Genomic DNA, 24,812 nt, shown 5'->3' on the forward strand with positions numbered 1-24,812 from the left:
CAAGTACCTGCTGCCACTCAAGTCCCTGGGGCTCTACAATTAGCAGGTAGTAAAGCCAGCCAGGCTTCTGTCCTTCCTTTAAGTGCAGTAAGTTCCCCAGGTCCCTGGATGGGTTAAGAGGTGCTGTCTGGGAGCCAGAGCTGGAGTCATAAACCTTACACATCTACCTGGTGTTCTGCTCTACCATGGCTGAGCTGGCACTGAATCTAGCAGGCAAATCCATTCCCACTCTTCCCTCCCCTTTGCCCAGACAGCCCAGGTGTCTCCACATACACCATCATCACAGTCCCATGGGGATTACTGTCAGGTCATCACTGATGCTCACTCAATGCCCAAGTGCTCTCAGTCAGCTTGTGGTGAATGCTACCTGGCCTGGAACTCACTCTTCAGGGCAGCGGACTCCCCTCTGGCCCAGGGTAGGTCCAGAGATGCCATTCAAGAACCAAGGCCTGAATCAGGGACTCCAACAGTCCACTTGGTGCTCTTCTCCACTGTAGCTGAGCTGGTATCTAAGCTCAAGAAAAATCCTCTTAACTCTTCCCTCAGCTTTTCTCAAACAGAGGGAGTCTCTCCTCATAGCCACCACAGCTGGGAATGTGCTAGGTCACACCTGCAGCCAGCACATCTCTGAGTCTCACTCAAGGCCCATGGCATGTACTACCTGTTCACCACTGGTGATTCTTCAGGGCCCAAGGGCTCTTTCATCAGAAAGTGATGAATCCAGCCATTACTGAGTCCCTTTAAGGCAGCAAGTTCCCTTCTGGCCCAAGGTTTGTCTAGAGATGTTATCCCAAAGCTGGGACCTGAAATGGGGGTCTCATGACTCTGACCTCTCCTGCTGTGGCTGAGCTAGTATCCAAGTTGCAAGACAAAGTCCTCTTTCCTCCCCTCAAGTGGAAGAAAGAGATCTCTGTCAGAGCTGTGAGCTGCACTGTCTAGGACTGGAGGAAGGGTGGGCAAGCACTCCCTAGCTGCCCCAGCTGCTGTCTCTGTAGGTCACATTCCCCTAAATACACTGTCTCCAAGCGCAGCACAGCAGTCCTTGTGGCCTAGACAGACTTCCAGGTTTATTAAGGACTCCAGAGTATTTTATCCCACAGTAGCCAGTAACCTTTCAGAACTCAAGTTCCACTCACTGGGATGAACAATTCCTCTCTGGCTAGGGCTAGTCTAAATATTTCCTGTATGGGTGGGCACTGGATAAGAGCAGTCTTGTTTTGCTTTCTGCTACAACAAGGCAGCATTGAATTTAATGCAAAGTCCCACAGTTGCTGTGCTCTCCTCCCCCAAGGATGTAGCCCCTCTCCTCACCACAGGTCCACTGCTGGGACATGGGGAAGGGGTGGCATCAGCAATTCAAGACTGTTTTTTCTACACTATTCAGTGCTTCTTTCAGAGATACGAAGTTAAAACCAGGTACTGTAATTGCTTACCTGATTTTTAGTTCCTATGCAGGTGCTTTCTTTTGTTTAGATAGTTGATAAATTTGCTATTCCTGCAGGGAGCACAATTGGCAGAGACTGCTATTCAGTCATCAGGCTCCACCTCTGGGACTGCGTACATTCTGAAAGACCGTCTTAACTGCAGTAACAGGCCAATGTAAAGAAATAAAAATAAAAAATAAAAACAACAACCCCAAACCTCTTACCACTGTCTGTCATGATCTTGATCTTCATATGCTGCTCAATGTCATCAAGAGGTGTTCCTTCAGATTTCCCTAAGTGTCACCCACAAAGCCATTCTCGCTGTCTAGTGGACACTGTGAGAGCCTCTGCTGGAAATGCCTCCCTGGCTCTCTCTGCATACCAGCTCCAAGACCCTTCCCTTTACAGCAGTCATGAGGCCAGACTGGAAGAAAGACCCCAGGAAGCTCCTGTTTCAGTATCATGTTGGTGCCATCTGTGAGCAGCCCCATGACTCAGCAAGATTTCTTGCACTCTCACAGGTAACACGGGGCCCCCAAAGTGCTGCTGTGGTTGTATTAGGTGCCCTGGGAACCTCTTGAGTGTGGTGAGCACTGGATAATGCTCCAGCAATGTTTCTCAGACTGCCTGAGGGGGAACACTGGAACTTGTAACTCATCAGCCCAATTTCTAAACACATGCAACACTCCTATTGGGGATGGGACAGGGGCACAGGGATCTGCGGCTATTCTGTATCTCAAGGTTTCTATAAAACAGAACTTCAGATAAAAGCAGGGACAACACTAGCAAAAGCAAATTCACAATGTGTAACTCAGGGTGAAACTACACATTTTTCACGGTCCAGAGGTCCTAGACCTGTGCTCATTACAAAGAGACTGAAACTTGCACACAGCTTTGAAAAAGTCATAAAGATATTTCCTGTATTATTATATTCTGGTAGTACACTGGTAAGATAATGCCAAAAATATTCACCAGAAAAATACTTTTCAACTTATGAGATTATTAAGACATCAATTTACCAAGACCTACCAGCAAACAATGAAAAATATGAACCGTTGTTCTAAAGCTGGATGGAAAAAGTATGTGGTGTTTACACCCATTTTCCTTATCTGCACAATATAACCTTTAAAAATATTTCTTAAAGTGTTTAAGTTTATGGGAGCACATAAAGTACTGAAAAATGATTAGAAAGTTCACAAAAACCGTACAAACTCACATTTCTTCAACTGTAGTGTTCTCAAAGAGCTTGCAGTACTCCGCATTCCACACAGCCATATCATTCCAAACCTTGGAGGCAAGAAGAATGGCTCCCAAGACAATCCTCTTCCAGTTAGTTGGACAAATGTCAATATCAGCATAACTTACAAGTCTTTCTATGTAAATCTGCAAAACAGAGCACTGGCCTTTGATTTAGCTCAGTTTAAGTGCTGTGATAAGAACTCTTATGAATGACAGATTTCTTCTGGTTTTGACCAGAAAGTAAGTGCTTATGCTTACATTCTACAGAGATTTGCTTGATCAGGCCGAACAAGGGGCCATATCACAATCGTAGGTCAGATACTTCTGCTACCTACTCTGCCCATGGAAATTCACAGACCAATTTTGGTCACAAGAATGACCGTACATCTCAGCCAAGGGCATCATGAAGACAGGAAGTGTTGTCACCTTCACACTCATAAAAGACAGTACACATACAGGCCCAGTGTGGATTAAAGTCATTCAATAAATCCTTAAGTGCCTACCACATGTAATGTCAAATACGGAGCTGGTAGGTAGATGGGAATTTTACAAGTACGTCAAGCTTGAATATGTAAAACCGATGTGATAGTGAGCAAATGTTAACCTCCTTTTCACAAAAACTCACCCTTCTGTGGCACTAGCTTAAAAAACTGCTGGTCAAGACAGCCTCCCAGTAGCTGCTGTGCAGAGCAACATGGCAGGCACAGGTCTGTGGGGTTATATAACATTCCCCATATTCAGTTGCTCACTTGATAAGAAATACATGTGTATAAAGGATGGTCCTTCTCACAGCCCCTATTTTTCACATCTTCATGTTCACTTCATAAAATTTATTCTGTCTTACATCATCTGCAGCTTAGACAATTCTGTTGGTTTTAAGGTGGAAACAGCTGCCAGTCTCTGTATCCCTGGGATTCCTCTAAACCTGCCAGGCAGTTGGCGAGACAATTCCATGAATTGCTTTACATCTATCAAACATCTGTCCTACAAAGAATTGGGCAAAGTGAACACTTGACTAAAGATTAAAGGTGAGCTGTGACGTGTTATTACCTCAGAGGGTGCTCTGCAGAGCTGTATGTCTGTGAGCTACTTGAACTCTTTACCTCAAAACAGAAAGACAAAACTTTATATAAATAAGCAAGTTCATTCCTTGTGTGAAGGGTATCAGATGCAGAACACTGCCAGATCTGATACTGATCCGAACACTGCCAAACTCAAGTATGTTTCAAAAACAAATGGCTATTGAACATGACATTTTACAGATTCTGCTCCCTTTCTCCCAAACTCTGCGCTCTGAAATATTTCAAGAATGAACCTCCCTCCCAGGGTCCAACTGCGTAGGAATCAGAGACCTCTGAAACAACATAGCAAGCCCTCTACTTCCTGTCCCCTTTCCTGCTAAGCTGCTGACCTGTTGACACTCATCCATGCCACGTGCCCTTCTGGGTAAGTTTGAGAATTCTTTATTCCCACTGACGCCAACTCTTCCCTCAGTGCAGTTGATCCCATCTCACTTTTGCAGCACACTATTCCCACAATCAACTCTTTCTGAAGAATTTCTTCCTCTCTATCAGAGATTCCCTCCAAATTGTGTTTCCTTTGTCCCCATCCCACTCCCTACTCCTCTCCAACTGTGTCCTCTCACTGGTGCTCACAGCACCATCCCCTCATACCAGCTACTCATCTTCCATCTCTGCTTCAGCTACACTGCCTGTCCCTGCTAACATGTCTCTCCCAAGGCTCCTCTTGCCAACAGGCATTTGTCTCTTGTGCCTTCACGCTGACAAAATAAAGCTCTGCATCCATTGCCATTTGCCTAGGTGTTGGGTCCAAATACCTGCATTTCAGTTCCCCTACTCCAATCTGTGCGCAATGCCTCTTATGTCTACCTTCACTGGTAGTCTGCATGGTTTGATGGTGACCCACAGTCTGTCACTGCTCACCTGTATTACCCTAGTTGCTTCTTAACCCTCCTCGCTGCTTCCACTTTGCCTCCCAACTATGGCTTACTGTCCCCAAAGCAGCCAGTAGAACCTCTTCATTTAGAGTACGGCACTCCCCTGCTCAAGATCTACCATGAGCTTCCCATCAAACTGGACTAAAACCTTAACTTCTTCCTACGGCCTATAAGCCAAAAGGCCCTGTGAGCTATGGTACTGGCTGTGGGGCCTCATCTCCACTGTTTCCCTCATTCTTCACTCTGACCATGCTGGTCACCTTGCCATTTGTTCCTCAAACACACGTGAAACACATTTCTGTCTGTCTTGGCAGTCATCCTGCTGCCTGCAATGTCAGCACTCTTACTCGTCGTTCCTTCAGTCAGGTCACTGTTCAAATGTCAGCTCTCTAGAGAGGCTCTTCCTTATCATTCTATCTAAAATAGCCCCCAATCACTCTGTAACCCTTTATCCTGCTTCCTCTTCCTGCTGTTTCATACTACCTGAGAAAATACTTAAGTTCCATCTTCCTAGAACATAAGCTCATAAAAGCAAGAACTGTGTTCCACCTGTCCTTTCCTCTACACCGGCACTTAGAAGAGTGGCACAGAGTCAGCATCCAGTGAGAGTTCACGAATCAAGTCACTGCTTGGCAGCATTCAGCACTGTGACCACAGCTTCTCCTATCTTGAACTCTTTCTCCTTTTATCCTCTTCTGCTTTTCCTCTTCCCACTCTGGTAGCCACTCCTCTGGGTGCTTGTCCCTCAAATGATAATTGTCTTTACCGACCTATTTTCTGTTCACTTTATCTGTTTTTGAGACAGGGTGTCACTCAGTTGCCCAGGCTAGAGTGCAGCCTCCACCTCCTGGGCTCAAGTGATCTTCCTGTCTCAGCCTGCCATGTGTCTGGTGCCACAGGCATGTGCCATCATGTCCAGCTAATTTCTTAAATTTTTTTTGTAGAAATGGGCCTCACTTTACTGCCCAGTCTGCTCTTGAACTCCTACACTTGAGCAATCCTCTCAACTTGGCCTCCCAAAGTGCTGGCATTACAGGCATGAGATACTATACCTGGCCTCACTTTTTGTTTTCTTAAGATACCAGGTCTCGGCCGGGCACGGTGGCTCACACCTGTAATCCCAGCACTTTGGAAGGCTTAGGCGGGTAGATCACGAAGTTAGGAGATTGAGACCATCCCGGCTAAAACAGTGAAACCCCGTGTCTACTAAAAACACAAAAAATTAGGCGGGCGTTGTGGCGGGTGCGTGTAGTCCTACCTACTTTGGAGACTGAGGCAGGAAAATGGCGTGAAGCTGGGAGGCGGAGCTTGCAGTGAGCCAAGATCGCACCACTGCACTCCAGCCTAGGCGACACAGCAAGACTCCATCTCAATAAATAAATAAATAAATAAATAAATAAATAGGCCGGGCGCAGTGACTCACGCCTGTAATCCAGGCACTTTGGGAGGCCGAGGTGGGCGGATCACAAGGTCAGGAGATTGAGACCACGGTGAAACCCAGTCTCTATTAAAAATACAAAAAATTAGCCGGGCGTGGTGGTGGGCGCCTGTAGTCCCAGTTACTCGGGAGGCTGAGGCAGGAGAATGGCGTGAACCCAGGAGGCAAGCCTTGCAGTGAGCCGAGATCGTGCCACTGCACTCCAGCCTGGGGGACAAAGCAAGACTCCGTCTCAAAAAAATAAAAATAAAAATAAATAAATAAAGAAATAAATAAAGTGAGATACAGGGTCTCATCATCTGGCCCAGGCTGGACTTAACTGCTGGGCTCAAGTAATTCCCCCACCTCGGCCTCCCAAGTAGCTAGGACTAAAGGCATGAAACCACCATGCTCAGCTTGTCCAATTTCATTCTACACATTTTCTCAATATTTAAACAGCTGCTGTTCCTCTTCATTCTGTAGCTCCACGTCAGATTCATGCTCTAGTCCTGTATACCCAAATGATGACTAGACTCTGCTACTGTGCTCTCTCAAAGGCACATCAAGCTTAGCCCATGTACAAAACTCTCCCTTTTCCAATCCAGCTTTCCCTCCTGCATCACCTACCTCTCTAGAGCTGGAAGCACCATCCTGCTTCCCTCTAGCATGTACTAAGAGTTCCAAACGACCTGCAGCTCCTCGAGAAGGCCTGTATCTGGTCCAGTGCCCTTTCACGGCTTTGATTCAAGTGCACAGTAGGTGCCTTCTCCCCTAGAGTCTAACTGCTTGCTAAAGAAGTATTAACCTAAGTATTTTTTCATTCCTTGCCATGCAGTTGACTTTCCTATACAGGTTTGTTGTGGGAAGGAGTAAGACTATTTTTAATAAATTGAACAGAATTTATTATTTAAAATGATAGTTTTACAAAAAGGAATTCTGTAGGGATAATGTAAATGTAATGACACAGCTATGGTTTGGTAGACCGACTGGAACCACATTCCTGGGCAACTTCCTGAGCATGCACAGGTCATCAGTAGGGACAGATTAACACACATCATCCAAGGAACAAAGAATTGAGGGCAGCAGCTGTCACTGACAACATGTATCAGAATTGCCTGGGGATACAGCCTGGGACTCAGCTTAGAGCTACACCAGCATCCCTTCCTGCCCATCGGCCAGATGGTTTTGTTATTGCTCCCCATTCCAAGCCCTCCACATGCCCTGGATGTGTGTGCACTGTGTTTACTGAAGTGTTGGGGGAGAAATCGGAAATCCCTTCTGCTGCCTTTAATAGCAATTGTTCTGTGATGAGAAAAGCAATTGTGACATTTTAAGCTATAATGATGATTCAACTGAAATGTATATATTTGCTTTCATAAGTTTCTCTTAAAATTCTGAGATAATTTCAGAAACTTACTGTTATTAAAAAACAGGACCATACCACCCTGTTTACAAAAAGAATTTCTAAAGCTGCTTTATAAATAGAAAATATCTTACCAAACTGACGATTGCAAATTCAGCTGTTAGCCTTATGGCTTTAAACACAGTACAAACAAATCTGAAAATAAATTTGTGTTCAGGATCATACTTAAAATATTCCTCCAAAACCTCTTCTCGCTGAAAGAAGAAAAGATGCAATGTAAGTATCCATTGAAGAAAAAAACCTGAGGTGCTCTTAAGACAGCAGTGTTCACATTTGTGCCCATGTGTCATTTACAATAATTTTGATTGGTGAGATGTCTTTTAGTGTTTACAAAATGAACAGTGGGATCCTGAAATACCATAACGATTTAATACTCATCAACATTCACTTAAAAATAATATGAGTTTAAGCTCAGAAAAGTTTATGTTCTTTTTTATCCTTTCCCCCACATAACTCCATCCAAATGTAAGCTACTAGTAGGCTTTAACGTCTTACTGACCGGATGTCATTCTTCCCTGCAATAAACTTTGAAAAAAATATAGTTTTCTGTAACCATGAGGCTCTAAGCATGTGCTGATAAATACAATAGTCACTAGCCACATATGGCTATTATGTACCTGAGGAAGTACATTTTTAAATTTTTACACCATGTAAGTTGATATAAACTTAAATTCTTATTTTTTTGTTTGTTTGTTTGTTTGCTTTATTTTTTTGAGATGGATTTTTGCTCTTGTTGCCCAGGCTGGAATGCAATGGTGTGATCTTGGCTCACTGCAACCTCCACCTCCTGGGTTCAAGCGATTCTTCTATCTCAGCTTCCCGAGTAGCCAGGATTACAGGCACATGCCACCATGCCTGGCCAATTTTTGTATTTTTAGTAGAGACAGGGTTTCATCATATTGGTCAGGCTGGTCTCAAACTCCTGACCCCCGGTGATCCTCCCACCTCGGCCTCCCAAAGTGCTGCAATTACAAAGGTGTGAGTCACTGCACCCAGCGAACTTAAATTATTTTTAACCCTCTTCATAAAAATCATGCTTCTATGTTAAAAGTTTTTACATATACTTATATTGCTTGATACTATTGACAATTATCTTCTAAAAAGATAGGTTTTCTGTTATTTGGATAGTATATTTACTCACAATAGCTCACTAATTAAACATACCTGCAGATCAGTTCTTATTCCAGCATGTTCTTTTTACAATACTTTCAAAATAAGATGACTAGATGCCACATGAAATGGGGAGCAAGACTTAAAAAAATATGCCTTTGACTGAGGGCATGAAACAGATACAAATCTGTGATGAAAATACAAATTCAGGCCGGGCGTGGTGGCTCACGCCTGTAATCCCAGTATTTTGGGAGGCTGAGGCGGGAGGATCCCGAGGTCAGGAGATGGAGACCATCCTGGCTAACATGGTGAAACCCCATCTCTACTAAAAACACAAAAAATTAGCTGGGCATGGTGGTGGGCGCCTATAGTCCCAGCTACTCAGGAGGCTGAGGCAGGAGAACGGTGTGAACCCAGGAGGCAGAGCTTGCAGTGAACTGAGATGACGCCACTGCACTCCAGCCTGGACGACAGAGCGAGACTCTGTCTCAAAAAAAGAAAAATAAAGGAAAATATAAACTCAATAAAAGTGACACTTACTGGGCTGGGTGCAGTGGCTCATGCCTGAAATCCCACCACTTTGGGAGGCCGAGGTCAGGAATTCAAAACCAGCCTGGCTAACACGGTGAACCCCATCTCTACTAAAAATACAAAAATTAGCTGGGCATGGTGGCAGCACCTGTAATCCCAGCTACGTGGGAGGCTGAGGCAGGAGGATCACTTGAACCTGGGAGGCGGAGGTTCCAGTGAGGCAAGATGGCACCATTGCACTCCAGCCTGAGCAACAAGAGCGAAACTCAATAAAAAAAAAAAAAAAAAAAAAAAAGTGACACTTACTGTAAGTGGGTGTAACTGTTCATCAAATATGCCCAAAGATCTATCTGCATCTCTATAAAATAAGAATGTATATTACTTCAAAACTGTTAATATCTTAGTATAATATCTGTTTAGTAAAATAATGTCTCCTATGTGGCTATGTGCTTTGGTGTTTACTTCACCCGAGCAAACGGTTTTTGCAAATTCTCCTTGATACTGACTTGCAGAGGGTTTCCTGACCTCTTCTTCCTCAGCACAGCCTGTCCTGTACTGTGAAGTCTTTTATACCATAACCAGTCAGAACTGCCTGTAAGTATTGACCCTCCCTAACAGGCAATGGCAATAAACCAAACACATTTTCACTCCTCTAACCACACACTGAAACACAAGAACGTTTTACAAAGCAGTAGTGGTGGGCAATAATCTCTTTAGAACTTTAATGAATGTAAATGTGATTCAGATTTGCTAGCTTCCTTTAATTTAAACTACTGAAAATAACAAATACATCATGAGAATATACTACAGGGAACTAAAGAGAAACATCAATTTCATTTAAAAATACAGCCGGCCAGTGCAGTAGCTCACGCCTGTAGAATCCCAGCACTTTGGGAGGCCAAACCGGCAGATCACTTGAGCTCCTTTAGGAGTTCGAGACCAGCCTGGGCAACATGACAAAACCCTGTCTCTACCAAAAGTACAAAAAAAATTATCCAGGCATGCTGACACACGTCTATGGTCCCAGCTACTCAGAAGCCTGAAGTGAGAGGATTGCTTGAGCTGAGATCATGCCAATGGACTCCAGCCAAGTGACAGAGTGAAACTCAGTCTAAAAAACAGCTACAACTATCACTCTCAAAAATAAATGAAGTGAAGCTATCACTCATTCACAAGGAAATGTGTCACTCATGTCACAAGGAAAATAAGTATTTGTTTCCAATGATAAAATTTAAGCTTTCCTGAGAACTTTGAAAAACTTGTTCCTTCTACTGTAAGCTTGACAGCTTCTCAATAATTAAAGACGTTTTAAAATAAGATTGGTGGTTAAATTTAAAAAGTGATTTTTGATACAATAAAACATAAACCAATATTTTCCAAATAACTAATGCATATTATAAATGCAAGTATGTGGGGAAATAACCATTTATTGTGCAAGAATGATGGGTGAGTACTGAGAATACATTTGTGAATATGTAAAATGCTACTGTAACTAATTTAAGAAACTAGCACTTGTGAAGTTTTGATTTAGTATTAAAGAATACCCACAACTGTCTTAAAGCTTTAAAAATGCACCTTTTACCAACTACATATTTGCGTAAGCCTAGGTCATCTTATTGCTTCTTTAAAGCAAATTGCAAAGAAAGCGCTAGAGAATCCAGCTGTCTCCTATTAAGCTCAACACTACAGATTTTCAATAATACAAATACATGACACACATTTTACCATAAAAGGTTATCTTTTCTTTTAAAAATTTATGTTAACAATATTGTTCTCAAGGAGTATTTTCTATTGTCATAATCTGAGTCATGGGTTACTACTGACATCCAGTTGGTAGAGGCCATCAATGCTGCTAAACTTTCTGCAATGCACAGGACAGTCCTCATGACAAAGCATTATCTAGCTCACAATATCAATAGTGTTAAGGCTGTGAAATCTAAACTAAAAATAGATTTTGAAAAAAATATCAATTTTATATTTCTATCACAGTAAATATCAATATAATCAATATAAAAACATACTCATTGGGATACTCTATCATTTAAGAATTTAAAAAGTCTCAAGGACCAAAGAAAACACAAATAATTTGCTTAGATATTTTAGTAGGCACAATACAGCTTATGATGTCTAGAGCTGTGACCTAACACTGAGCTTGATATCATGCAAAGTAATTAGCCAGAATAACAAGACAGGTTTTAAAAAAGCTCACCTTTGCTTGATATGATAATATATCGCCAAGGTCACACTGTGGAAGGAAAAAAAATATTCACAACAATAAATGTTATCATTTGTTAGGCTTGAAGACATTTTTTAAAAGGGGGGCAGAGGAAACTCTCCTAGCAGCTCTGAATTCAAATCTTGTATTTCAGAACAGTACCATAAGGGCACTTGCTTGTTTTTATTTCTAGGCTTTTAGCAAAAATATGAGAATCAAAATGCAAGGCAGTATGCTTTTAGAAGACATGTTTCTGTTGATGATTATAATATACAAGTAATAACATATTTCCCTGTTATATGCTCTTCTACCCACAAAACCTTTCATTCTATGCAATTTACTTTATGCATTTATTTATTTTTTGACCCAGAGTCTCACTCTGTCACCCAGACTGGAGTGTAGTGGCGCAATCTTGGCTTACTAAAACTTCCACCTCCCAGGTAAAAGCGATTCTCATGCCTCAGCCTCCCAAGTAGTTGGAACTACAGGTTTGTGCCACTACGCCCAGCTAATTTTTCTATTTTTAGTAGGGACAGGGTCTTGCCATTGATGGCCAGGTTGGTCTCAAACTCCTGGCCTCAAGTGATTCACCTGCCTCGGAACTCCCAAAGTGCTAGGATTACAGGCATGAGCCACCGCACACAGCCTCATGCAGTTTACATCTACGCGTCCATGTTTAAGCCATTTAGTAGCAGTGTTTTCTTTTTTAAGATGTTAGGCCCTGCATTTTAGTTTAGTTCACTATCTCCTACCACCCATTTTTAATTATTTCCCTAAAAATACATAATGAAAGTGCATTATAACAAATAAAATTATTTGAAATCACTTTTGCATAATTATTAAAAAATATATTAGTAAACATAAGCACACAGGAAATCAATGATAGGTGCAGGGATCCTAAAATGAGCCATGCTGACAAGGCAGTGTAACAGGACACAGGGTAATATGAATGCCAGGTACCTTCAATTATTTATTCCTAAGTTACTCACAGATGCTGCATATCACAAAACAAGAGGTTCTCTTACATATGTTATGTGCTTCCATTAACCCTCAGCATCTAGAATGAGGCTCAAAATAACTGAGGGAAGGCAAATTTCAATTTTAATAATAGGTCTATATAGTATTAGCACTTTTTAAAAAGCCTGTAATGTTAGCATTTAAGATGGATACGTCTATAGTGCTTTAAGTAGTTTTCATCTCTAAAATAATTTTAAAATCACAGAATTTGAAGTTACATGCTGGAAAGGACCAGTGACCTTACATGACATTTAATCCAGCACTCATTTTACAGATCAGGGAAACAAACCTTAAAGCTGACTTGCCCAAGGTCCCACCAAATAGGAGGAGTTTCTCGTCCTAAACTCAAATTAAGCAGTGTCTCTCAAACTTTGCTGCACATTAAAATCAACTGAGGAGCTTTACTGCGTCATTTTCAACATAAGACTTTCTAATTTAATTAATTAGCATTGGGTAGGACTTTGGGCATCAGGGTTGTTAAAAATTTATCTGGTGATTTCAAAGTGCAGCAAAGTTTGGAATGATTGAGTTGGAGTGAAAATCAGAATCTTTTTGTCTTCACACTTTATTTCATTAAGGTGATCTTCCATCTCTGATATCCTTTCTTCTGCTTGATCAATTCGGCTATTGATACATACACATGTTTCATGAAGTTCTCGTGCTGTGTTTTTCAGCTCCATCAGGTCATTCATGTTCTTCTCTAAACTCTTTATTCTAGTTAGCAGTTTCTGTATCCTTTTATCAAGCTGCTTAGCATCCTTGCATTGGGTTGGAACATGCTCCTTTAGCTTGGAGGAGCTAGTTATCACCCACCTTCTGAGGTCTACTTCTGTCAATTTGTCAAACTCATTCTCCATCCCGTTTTGGTCCCTTGCTGGTGAGGAGTTGTGATCCTTCGGAGGAGAAGAGGCATTCTGGTTTTGGACATTTTCAGCATTGTTCTGTGGTTTTTTGTCTCATCTTCATGGATTTATCTACCTTTGATCACTGTTGTTGATGACCTTTTGATGTTGATGGGGTTTTTGCATTGTTGTCCTTTTTGTTGATGTTGATGCTACTGCTTTCTGTTTGCTAGTTTTCCTTCTAACATTCAGGGGCCTCTTCTGCAGGTCTGCTGGAGTTTGCTGGAGGTCCACTCCAGACTGTTTGCCTGGGTATCACCAGTGGAGGCTGCAGAACAGCAAAGGTTGCTGCCTGTTCCTTCTTCTGGAAGCTTCGTTCCAGAGGGGCACCTGCCAAATGCCAGCTCTCCTGTATGAGGTGTCTGTCGATCCCTGCTGGGAGATGACTCCAAGTCAGGAGTCAGCTGCCATTTTTAATTAAAGTAAAAGTTACTGACAATTGAATTAGCTAAAAATGCTAGAGCATTTGAAATAAAATAGTTTGTAAGCTAGTTATGTTTATAGAATGAAAAGTAAAATTAAAGACAAAGACATCAATGTGCTAAATTAGCACTTTCCAAACTGTGTTCTAAAAATCAACACTCATAATCCAAGGAGGTGATAATGATGTACACTGGACAAACTCAGTGGAGCTGGTGGTGTTGGTTGTTGTTCCTTTTTAAAAAAACTTCATCTCAGGGTGCTCTCAAAGCACATCTTCGTGGCCCATGAAGTTCTCATGCACAATGGGAGAAAATCAAATGCAGATACACTGTGGTGCCAGAAGAGAAAAAGCTGTTCCTTCTGTCAAGACTAATGTCCAAAGTAGTACACATTGATTTAGGCCGGCAATGCACTGAAAAATCAGTAACGGTAACCTATCCTTCTCATTGTGTTCAACATTCTCTTAAGGCATAAAGGCATCAAATAAATAGCTACACTTTTTCTGGGACTGCTTATGTGCTGATTTTTCCTTCCACTATGATGTCTAAGATTAAAAGAGAAATTGATACTTAATATTTAGAATCTGGATATCAATATACAATTGACTCCAATTTCTTAAAATGACTGCTGAAGAGGACAACCAAATGGCTGAAATAACTTTTGAATAAAGGAGTCCGTCCCTTGGCATTAATGTTGTACTCACGATTTTAGTGTCATTGTAAGATGAGGTTGGCTGGCTGTGCTGTCATCAAGGAATATTGTCGAACATGAACTGTATTGCTGAGTAAAACGCTCAGTAGATACCTGAAAGGGAAGGGAAGTGTAAGTTAAACTTACCAAAGTATACTTTTTCATTGGTTAAAATGTCAATTTTTTCAAACCACTAGGATATTTCTTACACTCCATGAACTGCCTGAGTGTGGTATCATGTGCACTCTATAGAAAACCCACTGGAGGCTCTTTACTGCCACAGATGATGTTTGAGATATGGGTTACAAAATGCTACCCTTAATATGGTACCTATCATCAAACCTAACAAGGATTTTATGAATTGCCTTTATAGATAATGAGAAAAGTTTAAAATAAGATTTCATTTTTTTTATAGTGACATAAAACAGCTGAGAATTTTTATTTCTCTAATTTATTTACTACAGTAAAATGTAATGTATTAAATAATATTGGTATAGGACCATTTTACTGCAATGAATACAAGACTAATGCGTTTAGTAAGTTACTAATCGTAAATGTATTATTTCAGGCAATATTGTGACAAAACAAGTGTTTCAGATTCAGAGGCTCTGTGTACCAGAGCTGCTAGGCCACCAACAAGTGAGGAAACATAGGTTTCTCTAGTCCTGTTTTCTTATGTGGAGGATAAAAAAAAAATTTAACTTTCACTTCATGTTTAAATAAGACTGCCATGACATGACTCAAATGAGACCCTCAGAGAATACTTTCCATTCATTTCAAAACTTGATTAATTTTATTGTATAAATCATTTGACCTGCACCTAGGCATTTTCCTGCTGTACCCCTGTTCTCTGCCTGGAATAATGCTTTTCTCTTTCCTTGTTCCAGCAAGCTTGACTCCATATACCCTCTTGGATCTCTTTGCCAGTAGCCTCACCAAAACATGTTTTCTTGTACACTAACTGGTTACAAGATACTAATTCTAGCAGAGTATTGCCCTCATGAGAAAGTACACCTCTCCATAAGAATAAAGGAGAGCCCTAACTGTTCCTACCTCCAGCTGCTCAGCATAAAGTGTTGAATAAATCAAAAAGTTCAAGTGTTTCACAAATTAATTCAGTTATAATTTGGAAGGTAAGTCTTACTACATTTAATTACAGCACAAACACTACTAACACTACTGTTTATAGGTATTATTTAAGGTAGTCACAAAATAGAAACAAATCTAACTTCAATCGGCATAAATCACAGCGTATGAAATTTTACAATCTTTAACAAGAAATGGAAGGGTTTACTTAGTAGTTTTAAGGTTTAATGACAGAAAGTAGAAAATAATCATACCTCATATTTTAGTAAGTCAAAACCAAAGTCTGACCATCAAAGGTCCAGTACCTGTTGGATGCCAATGCCCAACCACTGACTTCTTCCACTGTACCTGCTGCCTCTCATTTTAACCCATTAAAAATACTAAAGCTGTTTTCCTTGTAGAGGTCTTTCACCTCCTTGCTTAGGTATATTCCTAAGCCGGTGCTGTTTTTGTTGTTGTTGTTGTTGTTGTTGTTGTTTGTTGTCTGTTTGTCTTTTTAGGCAGCTATTATAAAGGGGTGGAATTCTTGGTTTAATGCTCAGCTTCATCACTGTTGGGGTATAACAGAGCCACTGATTTGTGTACATTCACTTTATATTCTGAAACTTTTCTGAATTCATTTATCAGTTATAGGAGTTTTTTGGAGGAGTCTAGGGTTTTCTAGGTATATGATCATATCATCAGCAAACAGTGACAGTCTGACTTCCTATTTACTGATCTGGATGGCCGTTATTTCTTTCGCTTGTGTGATTGCTCTGGCTAGGTCTTTCAGTACTATATTGAATAGGAGCGGTGATAGTGGGCATCCTTGTCTTGTTCCAGTTCTCAGGGGGAATGCTTTCAACATTTTGCCATTCAATATTATGTTGGCTGTGGATCTGTAATGGATGGCTTTTATTACATTGAGGTATGTCCCTTGTATGCTAATTTTGCTGAGGGTTTTAATCATAAAAGGATGCTGGATTTTGTCAAATGCTTTTTCTGCATCTATTGAAATGATCATGTGATTTTTGTTTTGAATTCTGTTTCTGTGGTGTATCACATTTATTGACTTGCATATGTTAAACCATCCCTGCATCCCTGGTATGAAACCCGCTTGATCATGGCGGATTATCTTTTTGATATGCCATTGGGAACTGCAAAACATTGCTGAATGAAATTATGGATGACACAAAAAAATGGATAGACATCCATGCTCATGAATGGGTAGAATCAATATTGTGAAAATGATCATCTGCCAAAAGCAATCTACAAATTCAATGCAATTCCTATCAAAATACCATCATCATTTTTCACAGAACTAAAAAAAAATTCTAAAATATGGTACCAAACAAGACCCCACATAGCCAAAACAAAACTAAGCAAAAACAACAAAACTAGAGCCATCACATTATCTAACTTCGAACTATAAGATAAGGCCTTTGTCACCAAAACAGCATGGCACTGGTATAAAAATACACACACACACCAATGCAACAGAATAGAAAACCCAGAAATAAACTGAAATACCTACAGCCAACTTAACTTCAACAAAGCCAACTAAAACGAAGTGAAGAACGTAAACCCTATTCAACAAATGGTGCCAGCACAATTGGCAAAGCCATGTGCAGGAGAATAAAACCGGATCCTCAACTCTCACCTTATACAAAAATCAACTCAAGATGGATCAAGGACATAAATCTACAACGTGAAACCATAAAAATTGTAGAAGATAATATGAGAAAAACCTTCTAGACATTGGCTTAGGCAAAGACTTCATAACCAAGAACCCAAAAGCAAATGCAACAAAAACAAAGATAAACAGGTGAGACTTAACTAAAGAGCTTCTGCACAGGAAAAGGAACAATCAGCAGAGTAAACAGACAACCTGCAGAATGAAAGAGAAAATCTTCACAATCTATACATCTGACAAAGGACTAATATATAGAATCTACAAGGAACTCAAACAGATGGGCAACAGAGAAAATAAACAATCCCATCAAAAAGTGGGCTAAAGCGATAAATACACAATTCTCAAAAGAAGATATACCACTGGCCAAAAAACATATGAAAAAATGCTCAACATCACTAATGATCAGGAAAATGAAAATCAAAACCACAATGCCATACCACCTTACTCCTGCAAGAATGACCATAATCAAAAAATCAAAAAATAATAGATGTTGGTGTGTATGCAGAGAAAAGAAAACACTTCCCTACAATGCTGGTAAAAATGGAAACTAGTACAACCACTATGGAAAGCAGTGTGGAGATTCCTTAAAACACTAAAAGTAGAACTACCATTCAATCCAGCAATCCCACTACTGGGTATCTACCCAGAGGAAAAGAAGTCATTATACAAAACAGATACTTGCACATATATGTTTGCAGCAGCACAATTTGCAATTATAAAAATACGGAACCAGCCCAAATGCCCATCAATCAACAAGTGGATTAAGAAATACCACTCAGCCATAATAAGGAATAAATCAATGGCATTCCCAGCAACCTGGATGGAATCAGAGACTATTATTCTAAGTGAAGTAACTCAGGAATGGAAAATTAAAGATCATATGTTCTCATTCATATGTAGGAGCTGAGCTATGAGGATGCAAAGGCATAGAATGATACAATGGACTTTGGGGACACAGGGAAAAGGGTGGGGGGAGTGAGGGATAAAAGACTACAAATTGGGTTCAGTGGATACTGCTCAAGTGACTGGTACACCGAAATCTCACAAATCACCACTAAAGAATTTACTCATGTAACCAAATACCACCTGTTTCCCCCAAAACCTATGGAAATAAAAGTATATAAATAAATAAACTATGGCATTCTTCCCAGCAAATATAAAATAAAATGAAAACTCAAGTTTAGGTTTTCCTCTCTCCTTTTTGGCAGGACAAAGTTTAGATATGTTTTTAAATAATAACTTTTTTCTTTTTCTGAGACAAGGTCTCCCTTTGTTGCCCAGGCTGGAGTGCAGTGGTGAAATTATAGTTAACTACAGCCTCAAACTCCTGAGCTCAAGTGATCCTCTGCCTCAGCCTCCTGAGTAGGTAAAACTAAAGGCACATGCCACCATGTCTGGCTAATTTGTTATTTAACCTTTTTGTAGAGATGAGCTCTTGCTATGTTGACCAGGCTAAAAATAAACAAATTTTAATTCACTTAAATATTTCTAACACTTTGGACATTCATGAAAACAGCTCCATCTATGTTGTGAGGTAATGGGATAATATGGCAGCGTAAGTTTGAATAAAAATATTAAACAACACCTTAGGAGAAAAGTATAATATGCTAATTATAGATACATCACTAAAGAATTGTCTGGGTTAATACCATTAATTATATTGAAATTAAACTTTGATTCACATGTAAATATAGGTCCTAAATTTGGATTAAATATGATAGATTGACCACAAATTTATTTCCTCTGCCTCTGGAAGTCTCGTTAGTCATACGTAAAATACTGGTTACAAACAGGATCAGGACAGAAGGTTGACAGAGATGATTTTTAATAAATGCGGGGACATAAAAAGTACATAAAGGAGTGGTACATAACACAGAAGCACAACTTTGGTCCCTACAGAAAGTGACTGGAAGAGAAGCAAGCCAGTTTGTCTTGCAGAACTAAAGGCAGGCTGTGAACTTAAGAGGCAAATGGAACTTTGGAAGGTAGGGTAAAACGTAAAACAAAAGCCAGCAAGGTCAGAAAATCTGTGGTTAGAGCCCCAAGTCCACCTGTCTTCCCATCTGATAAGAAACTTAGATGTGTGTTCTCTGGATATACCAAACCTGAGAATTTCTAGGTTCAGAAAGACCATGGCTTAAACCTGAGATATAAAGAAAACGGTACACCAAAAATAGAACTCCAACTTGCTTCCCTAACTCTGCTTTTGGAAAGCAAGTAGACATTCTTTTACTTCCCAGGCAGAAAATTGGGAGATCCTTTCTCAGAAGAAACTGAACTGGATCAAGTAAAGATCCCCAGACAATACACTGAAGTCCCACAAATGAAAAGTTAGTTTGGCTTCCAAAACCTCACACTGAGTGCCACCAGTTAACAGAAGTCCTGCTTCCAAATAAAACCAGGGAACACCACACATTGGAAGGAAGCCTCCAACAAGAGAGATCAAAACAACAGAAAAAAGGAATTCATGGACCAGTCAAAATCAGGAGCAAAACTTAAAAAAAAAAGAAAAAAAAAAAAAGCTAAAACCACTGTGAGAAAAAGATAAAAAATTCAATAGAAATATTACAGTAAAAAGTCACAGAAGCTGAAAAAAAAATCGAAGTGGAAAAGTTAAAAACCAATGCAGGTATACTGTTCTAAGCAACCTAGCATCTGAATAACAAGACTGTCAGAAAAAAAGGAACAGAGAAAATACAAAAATTGTCAAGAAGAGAGTCCTCTTGAGACTCTCTTCTTAGCAGCCTCAATAAAATGAAAAGATTCCTACCAAGCTGTTACGAAATTTCAGAATCTCAGTGAGAGAGAAGCTTCTAAAAAGCTTCCACAGATACATAAAATCTGGTTATAAATAATGTATCTCACAATGGCAATAGAGTCAAGAACAACACTGTAATGACAGCACAATTGCAAAATATCTTCAGAACCATAAAGTTTAGATTTAACCTAGAAGTTTACTCTATATCAAAAAGGAGGGGTTTTAAGATTGGCCAGATCCCTAAACATCTCTGCCCAGGAAAATGTGCTCAAGTACAACTAGAAAGGATAACAGGACAGCAAGGAACAGAATCTAGGACTCAGGTGATCCCACGTAAGATGGCAGCTATGTGAGATCCCAAAAGACTTTAAAGAGCTAGCACAGAAAAGCAGACATTGAGCATATCTAGGGAAAGCCATTGTATATTGAACTAGGATGACAAAATGCCAAAGAAAGTTGACCCCATCCTCGGCAAAAAAAAAAAAAAAAAAAAAAAAAAAAAGGAACAGATGTGTTTTAGCAGATGGAAAGTATCTTCAAAAGGCATGCGATAAATGCTACAACACTTGGGGGAAAAACAGCTGTCAGAAAACAGGCAATAATATAGTCAGAAAATTAGCTTCATGCTAAAAAAAAAAAAAAAAAAAAAAAAAATTGATGTGAAAGCAAACAGATCAACCAGGGGCTACTTATTGCATTTGGCTGGGTAAAGTAACATAGACTAGGGAAAAATAGATGATCCAGAAAAAGTGCAGAAATGCTCAGATTTCAGAGCCGTTTCAGAGAAAAAATGAAGGACATATAATGCAGAGGCACAGTAAAAACACCATATGACTTAGCAGTGAATAATATTTGTATAGTCATAATCATGTAAATAGCACTGATTTAATTTAAAAGTGTGCTACAGTTGGAAGAAACAGAGGGAGAAAAATAAGGTCACGGTGTAGTGAGGAAGGTATGCTTTCACCTGCTACAACAAAGTCAATAGACAATGCTGATAGCTATTCTATTTTTGTTATTTGTTATTCTGTATTTGTTATTTTGTTATGTTATTTATTAGCTATTCTATTTTGTTATTTGATTAAAAATATGATTAAATATTTAAGGCAGATCTTTATACCACAACTAGACTATTGAAATTTAACTTAAACGTCAGAAATTCTTAAAAGGTGGACACACTAAGCTGAAGAATTCTCTGGATATTTTTGATACTTAGGAAAATACAAAAAGAGGTCCGTGCTATCACCACTGGGGTCCCCATTATAATTCAAGAGAGACATTTTTATATCAAACTATCAATTTCTTAACTTTTTGACTGTTTACGTACATGCTTTGTATAGCTGCTTTTTCTTTTTTCTTGTACTAAGAATAAAAAAAAAAAAAGGTCACTTCAGACACAAATACCGTAAAATAAGAGTAGTAGTTAATGTCTTACTAATTACTCCTAAATGAGGAAAAATTCTATTTTAAAAAATTACTTTCAAAAATTTATATTTAAATTATCTGGTATGAGAAATCTCATAAAGTAAAATATAATAACTTAGTTTTACTTTTTGACCTAGTTCACTTTTTGTTTCCATTACATACAAACGAAAGAACCCTTATATACAAAAGAAAAGAACAAAAAAAAAATGAGGCCAGATTAAGAAGTTAGTTAATAAAAAAGTTTAACTGTTGCATATATGAGCCATAAGTATTTTCTCATTCTGCATTTACACAAAGCTTACTTTATTTACCAGAATCTAAGAGTTAACATCTCTAAGAACTACTTTCTGGCCAGGCACCTATCTCCAGATGCAGCAGAATCCCTGTAAGCATCTCGAACCACACTTAATGGTCATCTACTAATATGTCACTAAAAACAAAACAACTGGAAAGTAACCTGTCTTAAATTTAAATTTTAAAATGACTATACAAACCTGATTGGACATGGTGTCTGCACCACAAAAAATCATTTTTTCTAAAAAAGAAAAAAAAAAAAAAGGCCAGCATAATAAAAGCTCCAAGAGGACTTGGGCCATGCTTTGTTTCCTACATTGCCTCCACCTTTGATGGTGGAAGGGCCTTGCAGGCAAACATTCCTACCACTGAAGAGTGAGGGACATGGAATACCTTTTGTTTTACCTTTTCCATGCTCTCCATGTGGGAGAAGCCTACAGCTCTGGAAGGAACTGGGAAAAACAACTCTGATATGGTTTGGATATTTTTCCCCCTCCAAATCTCATGTTAAAATGTGACCCTTAATGTTGGAGACAGGACCTAGTGGGAGGTGTTTGGGTAATGGCAGTGGATTCCTTATGAATGGCTTGGTGCCATCCCCATGGTAATAAGCAAATTCTCATTCTGGTAGTTTAAGAGTGTGGCACCTTCCCTCTACCTGCCTCTCCCTCCCTTTCTCACCATGTGTAACCACCTGCTTCCCCTTCGCCTTCTATCATGATTGTAAGCTTGCTGAGGCTCTCACCAGAAGCAGATGTTGAAGCCAAGCTTGTACAGCCTGAAGATCTGAGCCAATTAAACCTCATTTGTTATAAATTACCCAGCCTTATGTGCCTCTTTTATAATAATGCAAAAATGAAGACATATTCTAACCAGAAATAACGGACTCAAGACAGGAAAAGTTTACTCCAATTACAAAAAGAAAGGTTACAAACTCCCATATTTTACTGTGCTACATTACTTCCCATATTATTATAGATCCTCACTTGTATTCTTGCTGCTTAAATCAACTGGAAAACTTGGCTGTGTATGGCTTTTTGGCAAACAAACGAGGATTTGTTAAGGAATTAAGGAAATAAGCAGAAGTAGGGCATGTTTAAATTTACATTACATCAGATGAAAAGCTTAATAACTTAAAAGTTTCAAGAAGCATAAACTTGGATGTGATAAACGCATGTGATCAGGGGACTGTGCAAGAGGAGGCCAAAATCACAGATTCAATCTCTGGTGATGAACAACTATGGTTTTTTTATTTGTTTAAATGGAAACCAAGCTGAAGCCTGAGTTCTATCTTTAAAATGTACTCTTTGGAGCAAGGGAAAAGGTGTAAAAAATTATAAATAAAGATGAATCTATGACTCCTCCACATGACAAATCGTGTTGATAAAAAGATGGCAAAACGTATAAACAAAAAGTTTACATGATTTCACTAACACAGTAACAACTAAAAAAAGCATATCACATATTAAAATAAGACAAGTGAATATGTGGAAAGTTGAAAAAATTAAACCAATATGAGTTTCTAAATACTTTCTATAATACATCTGATCAAACAACAAGAGTTTTGACTCTTTTTCTTGGCAGAAAAAACAATGTTGTCTCACCATCTGTTTGAGATTTTCTCAGGAATATTGTGCTTGCCTTTGGATGGTCAGAAGAGTTGGACTCCAAAGGTATATCTATAAAGGGAGAGAAGAAAAAAAGATGTGATCATTATAAAAATTTATCAACTCATTTATTTGACTGCCACATTTAAGCTATTTCACTACCTCTACTAACGAATGTATAGACATAAGATGAAGCCAGGCAAGATGGCACATGCCTGTAGTCCCAGCTACTCAGAAGGCTGAGATAAGAAAATCCCTTGAGCCCAGGTCAGGAATTTGAGGCCAGCATGAGTGACATAGTGAGACCTTCCTTTATTTAAAAAAATGTAAATTTGCCTTTAAATTGTGTAAAATCAACTGCATACAATAAAACAAGATGGTAGTATGTTTTAAAAGACAGGTCTATTTTATAGGCAAAATATAAGATGTATTCTGGAGTTTTTTTTCATTTTAAAAAAGTAAATTCAGCATATCTGTCTCTTCCATGTCATTCTGAGGACATAGAACCTTAGTTCTGTTGAGTAGCTGTCTTCCATAGTCACGTGAGATCTCTAAGTCTTCATTTCTTCATTAGCAAAACATAGGGAGAACGTACATAGGCCTTATTTGTATTGTAAAGGGCCAAATGAGACATACATAAATTGTGCTGTAATCCTAAAGAATGACAATAAAGAGCCTTTTCTGGGCTCTCATCCAACACTTCTCATCTATTAACTGGTGTGTAAAATCACTCAGAGGCTTTCCTTATACCACCAAGTGGAGTATGTTTACACAAGTAAACATACTTTGTGTATAAAGGTGTAATTAATTAATTCACATATTTGTTTATTCTAAATTCTTAAATATCTTGAAAAATGAGTATAGTACTCCAAGTTATACAAAGTCACAGTCACCATGAGTCTTAATTATTCTACCTCTGAAAAAAATAAGAGCTCAAAGTTTTTGTTTTTTTTTTTCCACTTTAAGTTCTGGGATACATGTGCAGAACATGCAGGTTTGTTACATAAGTATACATGTCCCATGGTGGTTTGCTGCACCCATCAACCCATTGAGGTTTTAAGCCTCACATGGATGAGGTATTGTCCTAATGATTTCCCTCCCTTTGTCCCCTACCCCCCGACGGGCCCCAGTGTGTGAAGTTCCTTTCCCTGTGACCATGTGTTCTCATTGTGCTTTTTGCTTAGGATTGTCTTGGCTATACGGAGCCGAATCAAAGTTTAAATAGAAGAGCTGTAAGACAGCAATAAATCTCTGACATTTAAACGAAACCAAAAAGCCAATGGATTTAGTATCTTTATGATACAATGCTTTCTATTTGGAAAAATTTACTTTTTATTCAAGAACCATATTGTTACCCAGAATTCTTTTTACTTAGATTCATCTCTTTGCAAAACTTTAGAGACAAACCAACTGTTTTCTCTTTTCTACCCCCTCCCATCCCTCTGCCTCTCCCAGCAGTGTAGAGACTGAAAAACTCCAACTTTCTTATCTTTGAACAAGATGCTATTGTCAAGAGGGGGAAAGACAAAGAGGGAGCCATCGCAACAAACATTCTTACACACAGGCAAGGTCTGACATTTTAACCTTCAATCTTTATATTACATATTCAAAGTCTACATTTA

General features: G+C 39.2%; 1 protein-coding gene across 1 annotated transcript in view; it reads right to left on the reverse strand.

Annotated features, from left to right (window-relative positions):
* LOC105551988 (cyclin-Y-like protein 2) overlaps nt 1-24,812 on the reverse strand; it is a 36,870-nt gene that overhangs the window by 10,037 nt on the left and 2,021 nt on the right. The window contains 7 exon segments of the mRNA XM_011997468.1: nt 2,641-2,807; nt 7,535-7,654; nt 9,408-9,459; nt 11,311-11,346; nt 14,362-14,462; nt 21,192-21,226; nt 23,188-23,262. Coding sequence (XP_011852858.1) covers nt 2,641-2,807; nt 7,535-7,654; nt 9,408-9,459; nt 11,311-11,346; nt 14,362-14,462; nt 21,192-21,226; nt 23,188-23,262 — 586 coding nt within the window.

This window comes from Mandrillus leucophaeus, unplaced genomic scaffold (assembly GCF_000951045.1).
Source record: "Mandrillus leucophaeus isolate KB7577 unplaced genomic scaffold, Mleu.le_1.0 Scaffold1145, whole genome shotgun sequence".
Taxonomy (NCBI): Eukaryota; Metazoa; Chordata; class Mammalia; order Primates; family Cercopithecidae; genus Mandrillus; species Mandrillus leucophaeus.